General features: G+C 37.4%; 2 protein-coding genes across 7 annotated transcripts in view; one reads left to right on the top strand and one right to left on the bottom strand.

The window, feature by feature from the left end:
* Window positions 1-5,576, bottom strand: part of LOC107540166 (anionic trypsin-2-like) — a 97,011-nt gene extending 91,435 nt beyond the window's left edge. The window contains exons 1-3 of one of the 4 annotated variants that reach the window (XM_016216898.2): window positions 5,315-5,574; window positions 5,028-5,226; window positions 1,849-1,958 (exon numbers count right to left, since the gene is read on the bottom strand). In XM_016216898.2, coding sequence (XP_016072384.2) covers window positions 1,849-1,870 — 22 coding nt within the window. In that variant the 5' untranslated portion in view covers window positions 1,871-1,958; window positions 5,028-5,226; window positions 5,315-5,574. Of the gene's footprint in view, window positions 1-1,848; window positions 1,959-5,027 lie in introns of all 4 variants that reach the window. The other 3 variants (XM_016217039.2, XM_016216971.2, XM_087819698.1) reach the window with 3 other exon arrangements.
* Window positions 5,577-6,127: 551 nt separating this feature from the next.
* Window positions 6,128-21,661, top strand: part of GLS (glutaminase) — a 73,392-nt gene continuing 57,858 nt past the window's right edge. Inside the window, exons 1-3 of one of the 3 annotated variants that reach the window (XM_087819695.1) lie at window positions 6,128-6,687; window positions 17,744-17,840; window positions 18,201-18,322. In XM_087819695.1, the coding sequence (XP_087675821.1) occupies window positions 6,284-6,687; window positions 17,744-17,840; window positions 18,201-18,322 (623 nt within the window). In that variant the 5' untranslated portion in view covers window positions 6,128-6,283. The remainder of the gene's footprint in view (window positions 6,688-17,743; window positions 17,841-18,200; window positions 18,323-21,661) is intronic. The other 2 variants (XM_087819697.1, XM_087819696.1) reach the window with 2 other exon arrangements.

Below are 21,661 nucleotides of genomic sequence, written 5' to 3'. Positions count from 1 at the left end.
AATTACTCCCAAAGATTTTTATGATCCTTGTGGTGTTTTTGCATAAACATATCTCTTGTAGGCATTTGTCCAATGGTTCAAAAGAAATGAGGGCAAGGGCCACATTTAGCTTGAGGGTGTGTCTTTGCCAACTTTATTATTAATTGGCTGCGTGGCCTATTAACTTATCATTTCTATAGCCATAAAATTTAGCAATTGATACCTATCCCTAACAGTAGCATTACAAAGAGAAATAGCTTTTTTAACTTCAAAGGAAGAGAGGATATATTTTTATTCATATTTGATTAATGAAAGAATTACTTTCATATTTATGTTTGTAAATATATCCAAGAACCAAATAATTTTTTTGTATAAGTTCATTTAAATATTAGTCATTCTTACCTTTTGTAAAGTCTTCAGTTCAAGGATATTGTCTGTTGGTTGCATTCTTGAAATATATTTACAGGGTAGCTTTATTGCTTACTAGTTTTATCACCCAGCATTGGTTAGGCAAAATTAAATAAAGTTTAAGAAGAACCATTAAAAATTGAATACTGGATTTGTAATATTTTCTACACTTACAATTATTAGAGAAAAATAATGGCTTTCAGCATCATAATAAAGCTTCTTCAAACATAGAGAAAAAGAACATGTAACAAACACCTGTAATCAACTACCCAAGTGCCATATTTGCTTCAGATTTAAAAAAAAATCAATCATTACAGATACAGTAGAAGCTCTCTATGTATATCTTCAATAGAGATAATAATCAGTACACTAAATTTGATGTTTATCATTCCTATGCATATTTGAAACTTTTAAACTACATCTGTATAAATCTATATTGTTTTTCATGTTTTACAATTTTATAATCATGGTATCATAATATACACATCAATCTGTAACTTTTTTTTCTCAACATTGTTTTTGAGACTTATCCACTTTAATACATGATACTGGGGATCATCAATTTTAAATAACTTATGCTATCCCACTGTATGGAAGTGTCATATTATTTTATTCTATTCTCCTACTGATGATCATTTATGTTGTTTCTAAAGAGATATTTTATACATCACACTGTTTTTTATTATCTGGAGTGCATATAAATAAAATTCTGCCTTAGAACACACACCGCATGGCATTGTCACTGTGAGAAGCAGCTCTATCATGAATTAATATTTCTGTTGTAGAGTTCCATATTGTGACTTATAACTGGACAGAGGGAATCAGATACTGACTGTAAATGTCAGATGCTTGAAAAGTAAAGATATAGTTTGAGGAATCCATGCTATACAGAGGATGAATATTGATTCCTTTATACCCTGGAATACATTACTGTGGACTCTGATGCTTTTTTCAAATGTCTGAATTTAGCTTTATAAATAATGATTTCAGTGGAGTTTAGTAATTGGTTTCTGAATTGGCAGTATGATCTTACCTTTGGATGAACATAAATAGGCAAAAGTCCAGGCTCAATTTTCTTTTTCAGGGTTTAAAAATATGAGAAATTTCAGATGCTGAAATAACATTGGAAAGTTAGAGTTCATTCTTCAAATAATTGCTAATTTCCCCCAATTAAATGTCCAAATATGTATGGAATGTTGAAATATCAATCAAACATCTCCTACCTAAACTTTGGTTTTAATGGACCCTGAAAGAGAATGACTATTCTGACTGTTCTCTCAGTGGTATTAAGTTTCAACTGCTCTGGAGGTCTACTGCCTATCTTCTAGAGTTCTCAAATTCTCTTTGTGATCCTTATTGGTCTCGTGACTGCTAAGTCTTCATTCAAGTTGAATGATATATTATTGGTCAAGCTAAGTCAAGTCATTTGATGGTAATAACCCCCATATTAAAATTACTTACAGTAAGGTTTATTTTTCTTCATGTTATTGGTTAGTCAAAGTCATCTTCAGATTTGTTCAGACGTTCTGGGACCTAGATGAAGGAGCATCCCCTTTGTGGAACATGCTGTTCTTGTTATAAAAGAAAAATATGACAGAACCAAGCAATTATTCTTGAAGTTTCTGCTCAGCAGTAGTATACATCACTTTCTTTCTCATTTCATTGAACAAATGAAGGCATAAGGCCAAGCCTGCCATTCACCAAGGTTGGGAGGTAATGTTGGCCATTGAGAGAGACAAAAATATTTGGGAACAGTAATACAATCTATCACAGAGGTTGCTTTCATTCTCAGACAGGTATGGTTTTGACTGACTTTTGGATTATTTATAAAATTGAAAAGTTTTTAAAGTTTTGTTGATATACAAGTAAGACTTTTTTATCTCTGGGATGGGGGTTAGTTCAATTTAATGCTTTCTATGAATTTAGCAAAAAACACATGCCTAGAATTAAAATCACTTTGAAAAATCAATAAACATATGGAGGGTCTATGCATATAATTGTGATCTAAGTATAAACAATATTAACTTATAAACTGAGCTAATTGAAATCTTTACTATATCATTCTGAATGAAGGAAAAATAACTGATTTCCACCCCACTCCCATTCCACCTATGAGGGGACCCTCAAAAAAATTTCATGTAGCCCGGCTGGGCGTGGCTCAGCGGTTGAGCGTCGACCTAGGATCCAGGAGATCGGGGTTCGATTCCTGGTCGGGGCACATGCCCAGGTTGAGGGCTTGATCAGTGACTCTCTCATCATTGATGTTTCTGTCTCTCTCTCTCCCTCGCCTGTTCTCTCTCAGAAATCAATGAAGATATATTTAAGAAAAAAAATTTCATGTAGTTAGTATTTTAAATGAGACCATTCAAATAGCTTCTTCAAATTTGAGGAAAATTTCTTTCACCATTTTTGTGTGAGGTTGCACGGAAAAGAGGTTTACTTTATATAGGTAGCAAATGAAAGATTTTTTTAGATTTAATTGTATATGACGTGTATTCAGGCAAGTTTGTTGTTGTTGTTTTTCACTAGCAGTTATTCTTTCTTTAGTACTTTTAAAAAGTTATTTGTCAGTAGCTTGTCCCTGGGGCACTGAGCCCAGCTCTGCTTAATCTGACTGTTTTTGCAGCAGTCTCTTGCTATTTCAAGACACTGGAAATTTTTGGTTTGTTTTCTAGAACTGAAGTAAAGAATCTCATTTTAGGAAGCTAGCTTCTTTTTAAGTGATATTTTATGATTAGATGTTTAAAACAATTCCTAGTTTGGCTTTTCAATAATAGACCTGACAACTAATCACATCGCACAACAAAATTTATTCACTCATAGAATAATGAGAGTAATTATTATTATTGCTATTAATAATAATAGTCATTATTGCTATTAATAATTATTATTATAGCTGACACAGAGTGCTACTGCCACTGTTCTAAGTGCTTCACATGTATTAATTCATTGAATCTTCACAAGAACCCTATGAGATAAGATACCAGTATTATCCCCATTTTACAGATGAGGTATTTAGAATACTTATTTTAAGGCAAATGTAAATTCAGCTTTGGAAAAATAAGTCATGTTTGGCAAGGTTTATTGGTGGGGCTAGGAAGTTGGCCAGTTAAAGCAGGAAATTAACAGAAAAAAGGGAAGTAGTAGCAAAAGCTTGTTTACAGGTTTCCCAAACCTTACTCTATTCTCCAAAGAGAATTTCAAACAAACAAAAAAACCCAAAAAATTTAGGCAACTCTTATAAGCTGTTAGTCAAAGTAGAATTATTTTCTATTTAGCTCTAGGTCAACCAATAGTCTTTTAGTTTTTGTGAAGGGCAAGATCTGGAGCTTACATATAGGTTGTATTATGATCTTAAAACATTAGCCTTTTCTTAATCTTCAAAAGAACATAGAAGTTCAAGAACTGTGCTTCTGGTTGGAATAAAAACAAAGTGTGTGCATTCCAAGTTCTCCTGTGATGGCTGATTACCTTTTCAATGGCTGAGACCACAACCCATGGTAGGTTAGCTGCCCTTAGCCTAGTAGCAAAGAGGAAGTCTTAAGAGTAGCTCTGACAGCCCAGCCATGTGTCAATCTGGAGAGCCACTTGCTATTTGTAGCTATTTTGGTGGACTATTACATGTGTATAAAATGTTTTTATAGGGATATATTTTGTTTTATATGATGATATGACTGCCTAGGTGAATAATTAACCTAAGGGAAATAGTAACTCACTCCAATTCATAGTTCCAAAGTTGTATTTGGTTAAAAACAATCAGTAAAGATTTAAAAAACGATATAAGATGAAAAAAAAGAATCGAATGAAAGCATTAGTGAGTCACATTTCTATTCTATTTATGGTAGCTGTCTATAACTTTTCAAATGGTCCTCTCAAAGAGGGGTTACATTTCAGCGGACTAAGTTTTTCTAAATGTTAGGAGTAATGCCTGTCCATTGTTACCAGCTCATCCCTGAAAGGAGACACTCTAGGAAGTAATCTATTACTAGGTTTGTTTTTTATATTTAAGTAAAGTATTTAAACCTTTAATCGTTGGAAAGAACTTTCATAGAAAAATCAAAGAAACTAAGAAAAAAACCAGAAGAAAAATAGTAACTGGATTTGTCAATAACTTAATGTGGTTGAGAGAAAGGAGGCAACTGAAATTGATAACTACTTATATCTAAGAGATGGGAGACTATTCAGGGTTACGTCACTGATACGTCAGACAGGAACGGCAGTATTTGTTGTCTTTCTTACAAAACCTGATGTTCCTTTTCATGAATATATTCTTACTTTCACTCCCGTCAAATTTTAGTGACAGGGAACATGAAGTAGCAATAAGTCCTCTAAATAATTTGCAATTGCCTTAACATTTTTTTTTTTTAATGTGATTCAGTGCTTTACACAACAGGCTTTTCCACGTTCTTCCTGTTAAAGAGCAAACAGAAAGAACTTAAACATGGCAAGGCTGTGACGTGCCAAAGGTCGCGTATCCTGTAGGTACAGCCAGGCTTCCTAATTACTAATCTCGTGCAGTATTTTAAGATTCATTAGATTACTAAATCTGGTGATTAGCTCACGACGCACCTGACACACACCCTTCCTGTTTCATGAAAATCGTCCCCTTAACTTTTGTGGATCGATGCATTTAAACCTACCTGTTCCAAGAAATCCTCTCGTAACTTTTTTTTAATCGTTGCGTGGAATGTATCTGTAGGCTCGGAGAAAACCTCAGAGATGGTCAGATCCTTGGCCCTTTCCCCACAAGTCCAAAAGGACAGGCGGGCAAAGCGACACCGGCCGGAACGGCGGAGAGAACCACTACTCGGATGCTTCCATTTTAACGCGATGAAGCAGCTTTGAAAACAGGAAAGTGTATTTTTCTCTCAAGCAAACTAGTGTTGAGGGAATCACTGCTGTTCAAAAAAATATTTATTTGACATACTGTACGTTTACAAAGCGACTTTCGAGGAAGGAGAGCGCCGCGTTCTGGAACTTGCCCTCTCCGCCCCTCCGAGCGCGGGCCTTCCACGCGGCCCGGTCGCATAGCTGAGGGGATTTTGCTGACTTTTTCCAAAACACTTCACAGCTGAGTAGTCGCCAACCGTGGAAAGTTTCAAGGAAACGTAGCATTCGGGAGGGGGACGGGGCTCGTCCGGGGCCGCCTTCGCGGGACCGCGGCCCTCAGGGCGCCGCCACATGCCCTCGCCCGACAGCCAGGGTCCGGCGGCGGGTCTGGGCCGGCCGAGCTCCCGCCGGCCCGGTGACCGCCGGCCCCTCGGCTGAAGGGGCGCCTCCGGCCCATTCAACCTCCTCAGCAGTTTGAGGCCTCGGAGTTCAAGAGTCCATCCGCTCCGCAAGGGACGAGACTCCTGAGCCCCGGGCTCCCAACCAGAGCAGCCTCGGGGCTGACGGAGCGGGAGGGAAGGGGCCACTCCGAAGCCGGCCCGGCCACCGGCTCCCCGGCCCCGCGGCTCCCCCGCCGCACACGTCAATTGGATCCTCTCCCCGCCCTCCGCCAGTCCCCCGACCGCCTCTCCGTTCAACAAACGCTGAGGGGAATTTGACTGCTCCAGCCCCCAATCAGAAGAAAGGTCGAGAGTCTTAACCAATAAGAACAGGCGGAGTGGGCTGGCCGCCGGCGTCTTCCTGCCCCCTGCAGGGCGAGCGCGCAATGTCTCGGGCCCTCCTCAGCGCTTCGGCCTCATTGCGGAGCCCTCGCGGGTGAGGGGAGCAGCGGCGGCGGCGGCGGCGGCGGCGGCGGAGGCAGTCCCGGCCACACCCACACCCACGTCGCTGCCGCGTCCTCACTCGTCCTCTCGCCGTCCCACGGGAGACCGATCCCAGGAGGAGAGCGGCCGCCCACGGCGCGAGCATCCTTCCTCATCGATCGGGCGCTGACTGAGCGGGCGGCATGATGCGACTTCGAGGTTCGGCGATGCTGCGGGACCTTCTGAGGCCGTCGGCTGCCGCCGGCGCGGCTCTGAGGCGGGCGCAGCCCCTCGCCTCGCTGTGCCGGCGCGCCTGGGGCGGGGGGCCGGAGGCCGCCGGCTCAGCGGTCGCCTCGCGGCTCCACCCGTGGTGGGGCGGGGGCGGCCGGCTCGCGGGGCCCCTCGCCCGGGGCCTGGCCAGCTCCCCCTCCGAGATCCTGCAGGAGCTGGGCAAGGGGGGCACAGCGCAGCAGAAGCAGCAGCAGGAACAGCAGCCTGGGGCGTCGCCGCCCGCCGCCCCGCCGGCGCCCAGCCCCAAGGACGGCCCGGGGGAGACGGACGCGCTCGGCAACAGCGAGGGCAAGGAGCTGGTGGCCTCGGGCGAAAAGTGAGTGTCTGCGCGGGGCAGAGGAGGCCTCGTTCTGCGTGGGGCCTTGAGGCCTGCTGTGGGGCGGGACGGGAGAGGAGGTTCTAGAAAGAGAAAGAAAGAGATGCCGGGCGGCCTGCGCAGCCTGCGCCATGTGATCATGCTTAGGCCCGGCCGCGCCCGTGCCTTCGCGGCCCGCGCCCCTCCGCCGGGCCCTCGCCTCCCTCCCCGGCCCCGGGCGCGGGCTGTCGGGGTGGAGCCGCCAGGGGCCGGTCTGGTCCACCCCCCGCCCTGGAGCTGCGGCTGTCTGGCCCACGCTGCGTGCTCCGCGCCCTGGCCCCGGGCCGCGGCACCTGGGCTCCCGCCCAGCCCTTCGTGGGTGATGCCACACGAACATCTCCACCGAGTGACATTTAGGAGTCGGGCGTTGAGGAAAGCCTGTGCCTTCCGGACTCGTCGCTTTTCCAGGCTCCAGCTTCCTCTCCGTCTGCCCTCCTTCGATCTCTCACACCATCCCTTTGGAAGCCTAATGTGGCAGAGTATTCTTAATATTTCCAGAGTGGCTCCGTCAGGTCTCTGTAGTGTAGAGCCATCTGGGGCACCGGAAATATTGTTTCGGAAATGAGATTAGGAGGAAAAGGGTCACGTGGCAGAGAAGATGGGGCACGCAGTACAGACCACCTGTTTGCACTGGGAACCACCGGCTTTGGCCTGTCCGATGTACTCCGTGAGACGGGCGTGTGTTAGAAAATAAAAGTCAAAATTCCGAAGATGAAATGTGACGGGTAAAATACTAACTGAAAAATTCGAGTTAACTTAAACAGTAGGTGTTAACTCATCTATACTGCACAGTTTAGCCTTGAAACTGGTTTTCCTTACACAGTATGTGAAGCAGTTTCCTGGATATTTTGTTTTGTGTAATATAAATGGACGCAAACCTTGTTTTCCCAGTGTGGTTACAAATTTACCTGTCTGCTTTCTTTATAGCCTACTATTTTTATGATATTGCACTGACATATGACCTCTTTTGCCTCCCTTTTACTTAGATTTCTATCTCCAGCCCCGTAGTACCTTAAGTCAAATTGGAAGTGTGATTCTTAATACTTTCAGTTTCAGGACAGCTTAATGTTTCCTGTAATTGAAGTTGGCGCTTTCCTAAAACATTCCAAGCTAATGTTGTTTTCCCAGACGGAAAAAATGTTATTTTTTTTAAAAATCACTTGATGGGCAAAATTTGTGGTAATGATTATGTGTGCTACAGAGCAGTCCTAGGACCATGGGCACATCATTTAACATCTTCAGTTAGATGACTCAAATCCCTTCAAGATCTACAAAGCTAGACTTCTGTTAAATTTCTAACTCTAATGTTTTTTAGGGACTAGAATGTGTATGCTTAATTTCATCTAGTACTCACTTTTATCATCTAGTTTACCAGACATGTAACTAGTTAAATACCTATGCGCAAAGTCACAGAATTGGAAAATGCAATTACTGGCATTTAAAAGTTGTCCTTTAAGGCTTTAGGATAGGAACTGCTTTTTATTGAAAATGTCTTCCAATATGTGTCTCTTCAGTGGCTTTAGTGTCCCTCTTTTTTTCCCTTGTCAGGAAGTTGAGCCCCTTTTGTGATTTACATGTTTTCCAGAAGCTTATACCTTCATTGCCTTCTACATAAGAAATCATCTCTTAGCAATAACTTTGAAACACTCTTTTGGCTAATACTTATTGACAACCCCTACATAAAAAATGTTCTATCAGTCTCTCCAGCCCCCAAAGAAAATCAGTCTAGGCCAAGCAATCCTTCAAGAATATTTGCTCAGATGCCCAGGAGTTTGAGTGGTCAGTAAGATAGTCTTGTTTATGTTAGTTCAAAGGCGTTTATTTTTTGCCACCAAAGTTTGTAGTAATAGCTAGACTGATTCAAGGACTACAGGTATACATCTTGCAGATATTGTGGGTTCACTTCCACACCACTGTAATAAAGTGAGTATCGCAATAACAAGCAAGTTGTAATATTTTTGCTGGTGGAGGGTCTTGCCTTCAGTTTGTAAAAAAAAAACAAACAACGCAAAACGCAACACCTATAAAGTACAATAAAGCTAAACACAATAAAATGAAGTATGCCTATATATGATAATCCTGAGGGTTTTCCAATCAAGAACTTCAAGAGTGAACCCTAGCTGTCTCCAGTTTACATATAAAGTGAAGAACACTGGCCTTAAGACGGAAAATTTTTTTAATCTGGTGAAAGATGATCCTGTTTTCTGAATGATCTAGTTTCCAAATGTAGGTTCCAGTCTTTGACATCTTCCCATTTTGCCTTTGTGTAATAAACATTTCTCTTATTCTGGGAGGGAAGCTTCCATTTGATCCTGTTGTTTTTTCTAATGCTCAGCTTCCAAAGTATAGGTCATCTTTCAATCATCAAGCCACCTGGAATGCCAGCATGCACTCCGGACACTGCCAGGTTTTATAGAGGATTATTAAAAGAAATAACCAGGTGAAAAATGAGTTAACTTTTTGTAGAGGACTTACTTAGAACAGTATTTGGCATGTGTTAAATACAGCATAACTGTCTATTAAATAAATAAGAATAAAATTTGTTTATTGTAAAACCTGACAAGGACATTGGCCTTTGAATTTTAGGCTCACACATGAGAAACTTCGTTTTGTTTTTCAGTTTCTAGGAAAAATTTCTGTTGAGATATAGTTGTACTTCTTATAAGAAACTGATTTGCACTGTTTACCTTATTGCCCTGCTTACCACTAAGCTCAGAATGAATTTAATACTTAACCATAGCAGTTTTATTAGTCCACATGGCTGAGTATTTGCTTTTCCTCTTTTCCTTGGTCTAACTTTATATTTTATAAACCATATTATATTCTGGGAGGTGATGGGATATAAACAAATTACCTACTTATCCATAGTCAAACTCTGAATCAGTGTCATGCTAGGATATGCCATCTCCTTCAACCAACTTCATGGGTTAAGATCTTACTACTGTCTTAAATATCTTAAGGAAAAATGTAATGATCTTTGCTCTGTTTTAATTTTGTTTCTGTCATTCTATCATTTTGAAATCCACTTTGGTTGGCTCTCTCATTTTTTAAGTTGTTCTCTCTGCTTTCCTGACTCTTTGGGATTGCTCACTGGGTAAACCCTGAGGCTGAGGCCTTTGCTTCCTTTCCATTTGTCTGCCTTCTCAAAAGCATATCCCTTCTCTCAGCTTTGACTCATCTTTGTGTAGGTAATATCATCTCTCCTCCAAGTTCTATTCTCACATTTACCTCCACATATCTGATGATTTCAAATTTAAAATCTGTACTCCATCCTTTTGTCTCATTTCAACCTATTTTGCATACTGTTTTGAGAGTATAGGCTTTTAATTTAAAATTTTCAGTGTCCTTTTAGAAAACAATATGGACAGGAATGAGTATTATATAAGTCACAGACCATGCTATGGCATTGAAGATTCTTGATTAACCTTTATACCAGTGCTTGTCCAACATGGTCATTTTTATCACAGTGTCTCTTCTCTGTCAAGCATGCCATGCTTCATTTCTGTAAAGCCTAGAAGTGTATATTCTAGTGTCCCTGAGAAGGATTGGCAAGTGGGAATGAGGGGGCATTTTAAGTTGCTTTTTGTGTGAGCATTTATTATTTAGTTAGAAAGGAAAAGAGAGATATAACAGAAGGACCAGGCTGGGAAAATATCAATACATGTATGCCCTTTAGAAAATAGGTAATTCATACAGGGTACAACATTGAAAGTGTTCCATTAAAATAACTGAGATCATTTTTGCCTTATCGGATTGGCAGGTGTTAAGTGAAATCAAGTGATGCAAAGGATGTGGGAAATGGAAACTCTAAAATTGCCGGTGGAAGTATAAATTACTTCAGCTATTTTGGAGGGCAGTTTGGTGGTATCTGTTAAAAACTGTGTACCCATGTGCAATAATTGTATGTTTGCTCATCTATACAAAGTCATGGCATGTCAAAAATATTTTTAAAATTAAAATAGAATAATTAAATACACTATATTAAAAGTAAAAGTGCAAGCAAAAGTGATTTCAGCTAGCTTCAGATACTGTGACTTTGTTTTGGAAGTTCATATTCTTATGGAAAGCAAGGGCCAAAGAATCATTACATTCTGTGGAGAATTGAATTTCAAAGTAAGATTAAATACTTGCCCGTTTCGGCAAACATTGAGTTAGGTCCATAGAACAGTACTGATAATAAAGTTGAGATGGTATTTGGCAAATACATATAATATATTTTGGAATCAAAAAACAATCTCTGTTGACATAGATGACAAATTGTTATGATCCTTTAATCATTTGCTTTTAATTTGTAAAAGTGAACATATTTTCAACTCAAGCTAAAATCAAAATTGAAAGTATAGTTAATTTTGAGATAAAATAGTTAATTTTTCAATGAACCCCTCAGTCACTTTATTTGTGACTTCCTCAATATTAAAAATTTTTATTGGTTATCAGTAAGTTGTAGTTTTGTTTTAATGGCATCATAACATGTAACACTTTGCTGGCTGTTTACATTAAACCACACCTATTTAGCCATTGATATATCTGTATACAATCTGTAATTAACAAACCACATGTTACTAATGAATATTTAGGTGAAGGACACTGAAAGAGCATGAATTAAATCCTGAAATTTAGTCTCCTTGAGTTTTAGCTTCTTGTTTCCAGGCTTTACTGTTTTACAAAGAAGTCTGTCTCCCTCAGAATCAAGTAATTTAGCATATGACTACCAGATAGAATTTTATCTTTTTTTGTAAGGCCGTATGTAGAGAAAAGTAATGGGGGAGTAGGGCACTATTTTAGTCTGGAAAAGATAAATGTCACCTTGAAGAGAAATTTGTTGAAGATTTTTGTGGGTTTGAGTTTTAAAGAATTATTTGAAATCAGTAAAAAGCTCTACTACTTCCTTCTTGTATTGAGGTAAAGTAAAATTATATCTGTAGAAACTGAAAGTCTAGTTATAGGGTTTGCATTCTTTAAGGAGCTCAATCTTTAAATCCTATGTAAACCAAGGAGTTTCGCCTGTCTGTGCCTTTTCACCTTTTAAGTCATTTGCTATTAAGAGGAAGGCTTAAGAAGGCCTAGTGAACTTACATATTTATTTTTTTAATCCTCACCCATGGATATTTTTTTTCATTGCTTTTCAGAGAGAGTGGAAGGGTGAGAGAAACATTGATGTGAGACACATCGATTGGTTGCCTTTCACCTGTGCCCCAACCAAGGCCAGGGATTGAGCAACTGTGGTACATGCCCTTGGTCAGAATTGAACCCAGGACCCTTCAGTCCGCAGGCTGATGCTGTAACCACTGAGCCAAACAGGCTAGGGCTGAACTTCCATATTATAAAAATAGTTACTAATAATATCTCTAAGTGAGGTAAAGGGCTGTCAGGTAGAGAGACGGTTAGTACAATTTTTTAAAACTACGTATATTTGTATTGGATTTCAGAAAGAGGGAGAGAGAGAGAGAGAAACATCAGTGATGAGAGAGAGAGTAATTGATTGGCTGCCTCCTGCACGCCTCCTGCTGGGGATCAAGCCCACAACCTGGGCATGTGCCCAGACTGGGAATCAAACCGCAATCTCCTAGGTCATAAGTGGATGTGCAACCTCTGAGCCACACCGGCCAGGCTGTTAGTACAATTTTATCCTGGAATCTACTAAGGTATAAAACTGCTTTGGTTATGAAACAGTGCATATGACTGATTACCGCACTTGGTGATTTTTCTGACTACCTACAATGTAGTAGAAGCAAAATGTTAATGACGCTTAACCACTGAGCCACGCCCGGCCGGGCGAAAGCACTAATTTTAAAACAGAACTATTGATATTGCATAATGAGCAAACAATTGATAGCTTTCAGGATTTAGTAATGTATATATTTTTTGCATACTAATTTCTGGTACAGGCCAAAGAAGATTTTAAAATTGTCATATTGATGAGGATACTTTGAGAGACATAGGTACTTCCTTAAATTCTTGGTGGCAGTTATTAAAAGAGTACAGAGTTTCTGAAGTCCTTTTTTTAAAAAAATCAATTATTTATATTTTTAATTTTTTTTCTTTTTAATCCTTACCGGAGGAGATGTTTTTAGAGAGAGAGGAAGGGGAGGCAAAGAGAAACATTGATCGATTGGTTCCCATACTTGCCCTCACCCAGGATTAAACTCGCAACCTAGGTATATGCCCTGATCAGAAATCGAACTCACAACCTTCTTTGGTGTATGGGACGATGCTCCAACCAACTGAGCAACCCCGCCAGGGCGAAAGGCCTTTTCTTAAACAGTAAATATATATATGTATATTTTTGTTGTTGTTGTTAATCCTCACCTGAGGATATTTTTTCCATTGCTTTCCAGTGAGAGCAGGAAGGAGGGAGGGAGGAGAAGAGAGAGAGAGAGAAACATCGATTGGTTGCCTCCCACATGTGCTCCAACTGGGCTAGAAACTGAACCTGCAACCCAGGTGTGTGCCCTTGACCAGGAAACAAAAGATATGAGATCTTGTTTTTATATTCCACCAACAGTTAGCCTTGGGGCAAAGTGACTTGGAGGATAACTAGAATTTGTCACTTTGTCAGACTTATGTATCGTCAGCTACCTTCAATTCACCTTCCAGCTTCGCAGGTTTAATCTGCTATTTGCTGGTGTTGATGAACACTGAACTATCAGTGAGATCACTTTATTTTGTGTGTGTATGGTTGGTTTTGTTTTGTTTTTAATCCTAACCTTAGGATATTTTTTCCATTGCTTTCAGAGAGAGTGGAAGGGGGTGGGGGAGAGAGAGAGAGAGAACAACGATGTGAGAGACATGTCAGTTGGTGCCTCACGGTGCCCCAAGGGATTGAACCACAGCCTGAGTATGTGCCCTGACAGGAAATTGAACCTGTGAGCCTTCAGTGCCCGGGATAACGCTCTAGCCACTGAGCCACTCTGGCCAGGAATTGAGATCACTCTAAATTAAAAAATGAAAAGCTAATTTAAAAACAAAAAATATTTATTTTTAAAGGTCATTTTTTTGGCCCTTGCTGGATTGCTGAGTTGGTTAGACCATCATCCCAATATGCCGGGGTTCCTGGTTGATCTCTCGTCAGGGCACATACAAGAAGCAACCAGTGAATGCACAACTCTGGAGCAACAAATCAATGTTTCTCTCTCTTTCTCTCCCCCTTCTCCTTCCCTCCCTTCCTCTTTTTCTCTCTCAATTCAGTCAGTAAATTTTTTTAAAATAAAGATCATTTGGGGGAGTAGTTCCTTATTTATTGGTTGACTTACATAGATTTCTTGTAACTCTGAAAATTAGATATTTTAATGGCTCATAGGTAGAAACAGGCACCTTAATTCATATATGCTCTAGTTGTTTACTGTTTTTTATAAACACCCAGTGAATGCTTACCTTCATCGCTTTGGTGGTTCTATTTCTGTTGCCTGAAATCCCCATTTGTTGCCTGTTTCCAGCTCCTACCCATCTTTCAAGTCTAGTTCAAATTCCTCCTCTTCTAAAAAAGCTTGACCTTATTAGTCCAGAGTGAAGTACTTTCCAGTGATTGGATTCCATAGTTTATTGTAATTCCTCATATAAGGGTTCTGTTTCCCTTTTAAGTTATAAGCATCGACTGACTATTGTACGTCTTATGGATGGTAGTTAAATATGTGGGAATTTTTTTTTTTTTAAACTTTTATGTTTTTCCCTAAGGTATCTGGAGAGATCACTCAGGTTTATTAATAATTATCGATTTTATGGTTTGAAAGCCCGCTATAATCTATTATTTTTATTTTTATTTTTTGGTCATTAAAACTTAAATACTTCTCAAGGATTTTCTAGTTACTGTATAGTTACTGAAACCTTTGTTTTTAGCTTTTGAATTTTAATAGCAAAATACGTTATTGTGAAGTGTTGCCACAAAGCCATATTCAGTTTGGGGAGAAAAAAGGGACAAGAATAATCTTTGGAGTAAGTTCTACCTGTTTGAAAGTTTGGAGGTAAATCTATACATTTGTTTGTTCACCAGATTGTTAAAGCTAACTCATTCTCAGATCAGAGTCTGAGCTTTTTAATGCCTAGATAGGTACAGTACTTTGTTTTTATTAATTTTGACCATTTATTTTGTGAGAATATTTTTAGAGATGATTTAAATCTCTCTCCTGTGGATAAAAATTAGTTTCTTGTCCAAAAGCAAGTAAATATTTACCTTTTTTTGCTAGCTGTGGCAATAACATGGTCACTTTAATTTTTTTCACACTTTACCATAAGCTGAAGAAGTGTATATGTATTTTGTTATTTACATAGCTTTTAGGCAAAGCAAATACCATTTACTGGTGTGATAAATACATTGAGTGCTTATTCTGCAGTTTTTTAAAGTGATAAACTACCACTATCTGAAGTTTATTTGACAAACCATTTTCTGCAAATAATTGATGTTATTTTTCACTGATTTTTTTGACAGCTGGCTCAATTTTTCTTTAAATATTAAGTCATTAGTATTATTGAACTCTTTAGTGGTTTTAGATCAGGGTAAGACCAAGAAAATTGTACCTTATAACAATAATAATAACTAATAACTAGCTAGTAAGTTTGATAGCCAGTATACTGTAGTGGTAAATGGCTTGGACTCTGGATTAAGAAAAATCCATCTATGCCACTATACAATTTTGGGAAGTTTCAGTTGTTTGAGCCTCTTTCCTCTTCTGTGAAATGGGGATAGAGTCATTCATCTTATCAACAAATAATAAATTTATTGAACTTCTCTGTGTACCAGGAGCCATACTATAATTTGAGTAATAATAGTACCTTCTGACATAAGGTTGTTGGGGGCATTACATTAGAATGCAAGCTCTAGGAGTTTATAACATAAGTTATTGGAAAATTTTAGCTCTTAGTTTTAAAATATTGCAAATACATTTTTAAAAGTTTTCTAAGAGCCAAAGTTGTTTCAGGGAATAATTAGCCAGGATATTCCATTAAGTTATGATATGTGCTAGTTTTTTTAAAAACATTGGCATGAAATTTCATATATATATATTTAAAAAAATTTTAAATCCTCACCTGAGGATATTTTCCATTAATTTTTAGAGAGAAGGGGAGGGAGGAGGGGGGAGAGAGAGAGAGAGAGAGAGAAACATCAACACATTGATTGGTTGCCTCCCACACGTGCCCTGACTGGGGACAGGGAACCTGCAACCAAGGTATATGCCCTTGACAGGGAATTGAATCCATAACCTTTCTGTTCATGGGCTGACACACTAACCACTGAGCCAAACCGGCCAGGGTGAAATTCATGTATTTTAAGGCTGGCTTTAAAAACTAAAAGTTGTAACATCTTTGAACACAAATATAAATTATATTAATATCAACTTTAATATTTTAAGAGAAATTTTATATTTGCATGTATAGATATATATGCTCTGTGAACTCTGTATTCCTTTGTCTTTTAAGATAGAAGTATATGGATCATTACTAATAGGAAAGTAATTATATTAAGTAATAACTAGATACATGTGGTCAGTCTTATTAAAGTATCCAGGACAGGTTTGGACACCTAGAAAAGCTTTTTCTTTTTTCAAATATGTTTTTATTGATTTTAGAGAGAGGAAAAGAGAGAGAGAAGCATCAATCAGCTGCCTCCTGCATGCCCCCTTACTGGGGATTGAGCCCACAACCCAGGGCGTCTCCATGCATGGTGCAACCAACTGAGCTGCACCAGTCAGGGCAAAAAGTTCTATTTAACAATAAAAAAAGCCAAAAAGCAATTTTAAACAGACTTATACTGTGTGACAGTTTATTTTATAAAAAAAATAATTAAGGATTTTCCTTTGAAAGTTGCCATTATACCAATGGCTAGTCGAGAATTGACTTAATATTAAGGTCTGAATTTAAAAAAACAAGTATTCCCTTTTTCCTTTCTCTGTAATTTCCTCTCTTGCTTTTTTGAAATATAGGTAAAGTCCTTTCCAGAATATTTTATAATTACATATATGTATGTACACAAATGTATATATTTCTCGCCCGTTTTATTAAATAGTATTGGATGGGGAGTGGATTAATCTGCCTTAGGTCTGTAGTCCTTATAATATCACAGTAATGCTTATGACAGTATTGGTGGACAGAATACTGAAATGTGTTCATTTTAGTTTCAGGGCCCCCCAAAAATGACAATAGGTTCATCATAGTTTGTTTACTTGAAAGCTTTTCAATGGTTAGGAAAAAATTCTTTTCTTGTTTAAAAGTTTGGTTAATCATAGTTACTAATTATACTTGTTAATTAGTTAATTAAGATTTTAATGTATTTCTATGGTAAAATTTTTATTCTAACAGTCTTTCTGATTTGTTGCATTTGATCTGTATATGTAAGCCTAGAACACTTTAGAAATAGTAACTGTAGCTACCATCAGTTGAGTACTTACTCTCTGCCAGGCAGTGTTCTAGAAGTATTGAATGAATGAGTCAGCTGATCCTCAAAATAACCCTGTGAGATGGGCACTATTATTTCCATTTCTCAGATGAGGAAACTGAATCACAGAAAGGTTAATTTACAGAAGGTGACTCAGTTTAAGTATTATAGCCAGGATTCAAGAACTTGTGTACTAATCTTTACTGTCCAGTACTTAATTGCTGTCTCCCTTAGATTTTGTCAGGTTAAATATTTGAATAATATGCAAATGTGGTCATAATTAGAAGAAGAAGAAGAAAGTTTTTACTCTTACCTGAACATTTGCTGAGCTGTATAATTAATATTGGGTGATTGTATTAGGCTGTGAAGGAAGGTACCACTATAACAGATGGCTAGGTATTAGCACAACTATAGAAATGGTTATAAGATTTTAAAATCTGGTATAAAAAAATATCTGTATCCAAGAATGAATCACTATTCATTTTTCAGGTTTAATTTTGATAAATCAGCATTGAATATCACAATAGTCTTGATGAGTAGATCAATTCAGCTGTAGTGTGGTTCAACGAATATTTAATAGTGGGTGTAGCTAAAATCCATTAGAATGTTCACATGAGGATTAATTTCTTCTTCTTTTTCTCTCTTTAGTAAAATAAAACAGGGTCTGTTACCTAGCTTGGAGGATTTGCTGTTCTACACAATTGCAGAAGGACAAGAGAAAATACCTGTTCATAAATTTATTACAGTAAGTTTTTATATTTTTCTATCTTAAACTTTTTAAAAATCAGTAGTACTACATCAATAATATAGAAGTATTGAAATGTAGTCTTAAAGGTCATTTGACATGTAGATTCCAACTGGAACTGTTTCTCTTATTATGTTTTCAAATTTTCATTATGCTCATTTCAAGGTAATCAGTGAAAGAAAATGAAAGAATGAAAAACTTGTCCAGAAAGAAAGTGGGTAATAGTGACACTAAAATGCCATATACATATTCAGGTCCTGGGTAGAAGTTTTTATGTACAGGAATAAAAACTTGTAGTTGGAATAAGGATATACATTATTTGCAATATATATTTACAAGCTCTTATTTTTTTAAAAACAGGCACTCAAATCTACAGGATTGCGAACGTCTGATCCCAGGTTGAAAGAGTGTATGGATATGTTAAGATTAACTCTTCAAACAACATCAGATGGTGTCATGCTAGACAAAGATCTTTTTAAAAAGTAAAAATTTCTGCCAAACATTTAATGGTGATTGCTATACTGTTATATGGTGATTTTTATTTTAAAACAGAATTGCATCTTTTAAGGCCAGCGCTTCCCATGTAACTGAAACAAAAGGGGGGATTTATGAACATCAGTTGTTTGAAACACTTGGTGCACATTAAGGTTCCCTAATACATTGGGGCTATTGTATACTTTCTTTGAAACTGCTCAAAAGAAATGTAGCTGTGGTTGTTTCCAATGTACAGTACCTGGAGATTGCATTCACTTTAAATAGAGCATACTCTTTGTCCTGTCATGGCTTAAATTGATCTCCATTTCATCTGAACGTCTTACAGGCTTTTTCAGCATGGTCCCTGTTTCTTTCTTACAAGGTGATTTAGATGACATAAAATGAGAAGGTTTCAGACAGCCTGTGTTCCTTAGATTTACAGTTCTTCATTGTCTGCTTCTCTCTTCTCTTTAGATGTATTAATACTTAGGCTTTTGACTATTTTCACTTTCTTCAAATATTTAAAAACTAATGATAACTTTGGAGATTAATGCCTTGATTTGGTTGATTGAGAATATTTATTTTTGACTTTCCTATATTTTTCTATTTATTATTTATCTTCATTAATGTGTTCCTACTAGTCTGATTACTTAACCATTTAATGGACAGCGTGTTTGTAATGGATCCCAAAGAGGTAAATGGTATCTTAAACTACTAATAAAGTAAAAACTATTATAAAACTGTAAACACTACTGTAAGACATTGGGTTTTTTTTCACACCATAGGCTTAGGTTGAAATAGATCCAAAGAATTCCAACATCGATCTTGAAAATTTATTTGTATGTGTATATGTGTTTTGTTTTTATTTTCTTACGGGAATTGGATGAATTGTTTTAGATATCTCCTGCAGTTTTAAGTTATATGAAGGTATAAGTATTTAACAGGTCTTTCAGAGTTCCCTGGCATGCTGTAAAGCACTGCTGACAGTTTGGGATTATCTTTTCACCGCAGGGTTCTTGATTCTATTAACTCAGCTGACCTGTTGGAATTAGTGTCAGGAATTTTGAGTTTTCAGAACCTGTTTTTTTGTGTGGAGAGAAGGAGATCTTCGAAGTAAGCATTATTTTATTTTTAGTGTTCATGAGCTATCTGTGTAAAGTTCTTTGATTATGGTGCCTTCTAGGGAGTCATTTTGGCATATATGAGAATGAAGTCAGAGAGATGGCAGGTAGATCTGTTGATAATAAGTATGAGGAATTGCTTTGGAATTTTAAGTGAAAGCAGTATTTCACACTTGTTTAGTACTGTTTAAAATTTTTTGTGTTCTATAAACATGTTGCTGTGTTTAAATCTGAAATTAAAAGTAATTTAAGTACATTGATTATGAATCCAGGAAAATAATCATAAAATTTTCTATCCATGATTATGTAAAATATAACAACTACCATTAAACACTAACCCAATCTTTTAAAAAATTAATGATTGTAATATAGGCGGTCCCCAACCTCACAAATGCTTTGTGGTAAATATAAACAGGCAGACAGAACAGTCTAAGTCTATAGGCATAAGGATTGCTCTTTCCAGCCCTAGAATAAAGTGATTTAAAACCTCTGAATATTAACCTTTTCAAGTCACCTGGAAAGGTGATTGCCTCAGAGAAGTTTTTTCTCTGTTTTCAAAATAAGTTTTCTAGTTAGTGTTGCCAGAAATAAAACTGTTTGACCTCCATGCAAGTGGGAAGGAGATGTTATAGTGGAATTCATTTTTCCAGAGAAATAATTTATAAAAATTTGATTGAGGTCTATGTGTTGATATTTTAACTAAAATACATTGTTGGTTAATATATTAGCCTTTGATCTGAGAAACACCTATTATGTATGACAGTTTTTTTTAAAAATGGGAAAGTGAGTTCTGGGCATACCATTTGGAGCATAATCTATTTGAATTTGGAGACTGCCTATACCCATCTAGATAGTTAATTGTATTTAATGCTAATAACCCTTAAAACTAATAGAAGTAGAAAGTTTGTATTGAAAATGAATGCCATATTTAGTCATGCATTTTTAACCATATGAGTATTAAGAACTGTTTTTATGTGTGATCATAATTTTTTGGTCTTTTCTCTTTGCGGGGGAAATGAGTGGTAGTCTTTGCATTTGTATATTGTTTTGATTTTCTGTAAAAATTCAGGGTAATTTTACTTTTGTAAAATATTGACATATATTAAACTTGTTAATAATAAACACTTAAGTAAAGGAGAGAAAAATTATTATTATTCCCAATTTGCAGATGAGAAGACTTAACAAAGCATGACAAAGATGTGACTTTCTGAAATGCATAAGGACTTCCTCCTCAGAGTTCATTTTATATGACTTCTAATTTTCTAGATTCATGCCATCTGTATTGAAATAACTCCCAAGAAAAACATTTATTATTTGGAATGTTCATCATTATGCAATTAGACACTCTTCTGAGTTTTAAAATTGCTTCTGTTGGCCACAGTAATTCGCCAGTTAAGGCTATTACCATAGCTTTACCAGCACTTTCTGATAGAAGAAAAAAAAATCCCTACTTTTACTGACTGTACAGTTTTGTTAATTATAAAGCCGCCTTTTAAAAGTGCTGATAATTTTAAATAGTTAGTTAGTAGAAGGTTAATAATTTAAATTTGTTTGGCAGTCCTCATTTTCTTATGTATAATTTCTTAAAAAATAAGGATGTATATTTGATTTGATACAGATATAGTGATTTAAGATCAGGAATTGTCTTAACTTTTTTCTGCTGAGAAATGTATCCTTCAGTATATATTTCTTGCAACTATCATGTACAAATTGAATTGCTATTTGAAATATATTAATTATTAAATGAATGGCAAAACTTAATATTTTTTAGCTTAGCATTGTGAAGCTATCAGAAAACAATTTATCAAAATTTGCTCAAGTAAATACTTACCTCTGGAGTGTCCATTATTTCTACATCTATAGGTTAATGAAATTAGAACTAAATTTTTATGTTGTGATTGAAGCTTATCTTTATCACTGGAAAAAAACCTATTTTATTTTATTTTTATTTATTTTATTTTATTATTTTATTTTATTATTTTATTTTGTATTTTAAATGTCTCTATTGATTTCAGAGAGATGAAGGGAGAGGGAGAGAGATAGAAACATCAGTGATGAGAGAAACTCACTGATCAGCTGTCTCCCTGCATACCCCCTGCTGGGGATCGATCCCGAAATCCAGGCAAATGCCCTAACTAGAACTCGATCGATCCTTGATGTGGATCATAGGTCAGTGCTCAACCACTGAGCCACACCAGCTGGACAACCTATTTTATTTTAAATTAT

Source organism: Miniopterus natalensis, chromosome 8 (genome assembly GCF_054644295.1).
Source record: "Miniopterus natalensis isolate mMinNat1 chromosome 8, mMinNat1.hap1, whole genome shotgun sequence".
In the NCBI taxonomy this organism is placed as follows: Eukaryota; Metazoa; Chordata; class Mammalia; order Chiroptera; family Miniopteridae; genus Miniopterus; species Miniopterus natalensis.
This window is presented reverse-complemented; position numbering and strand designations above follow the sequence as displayed.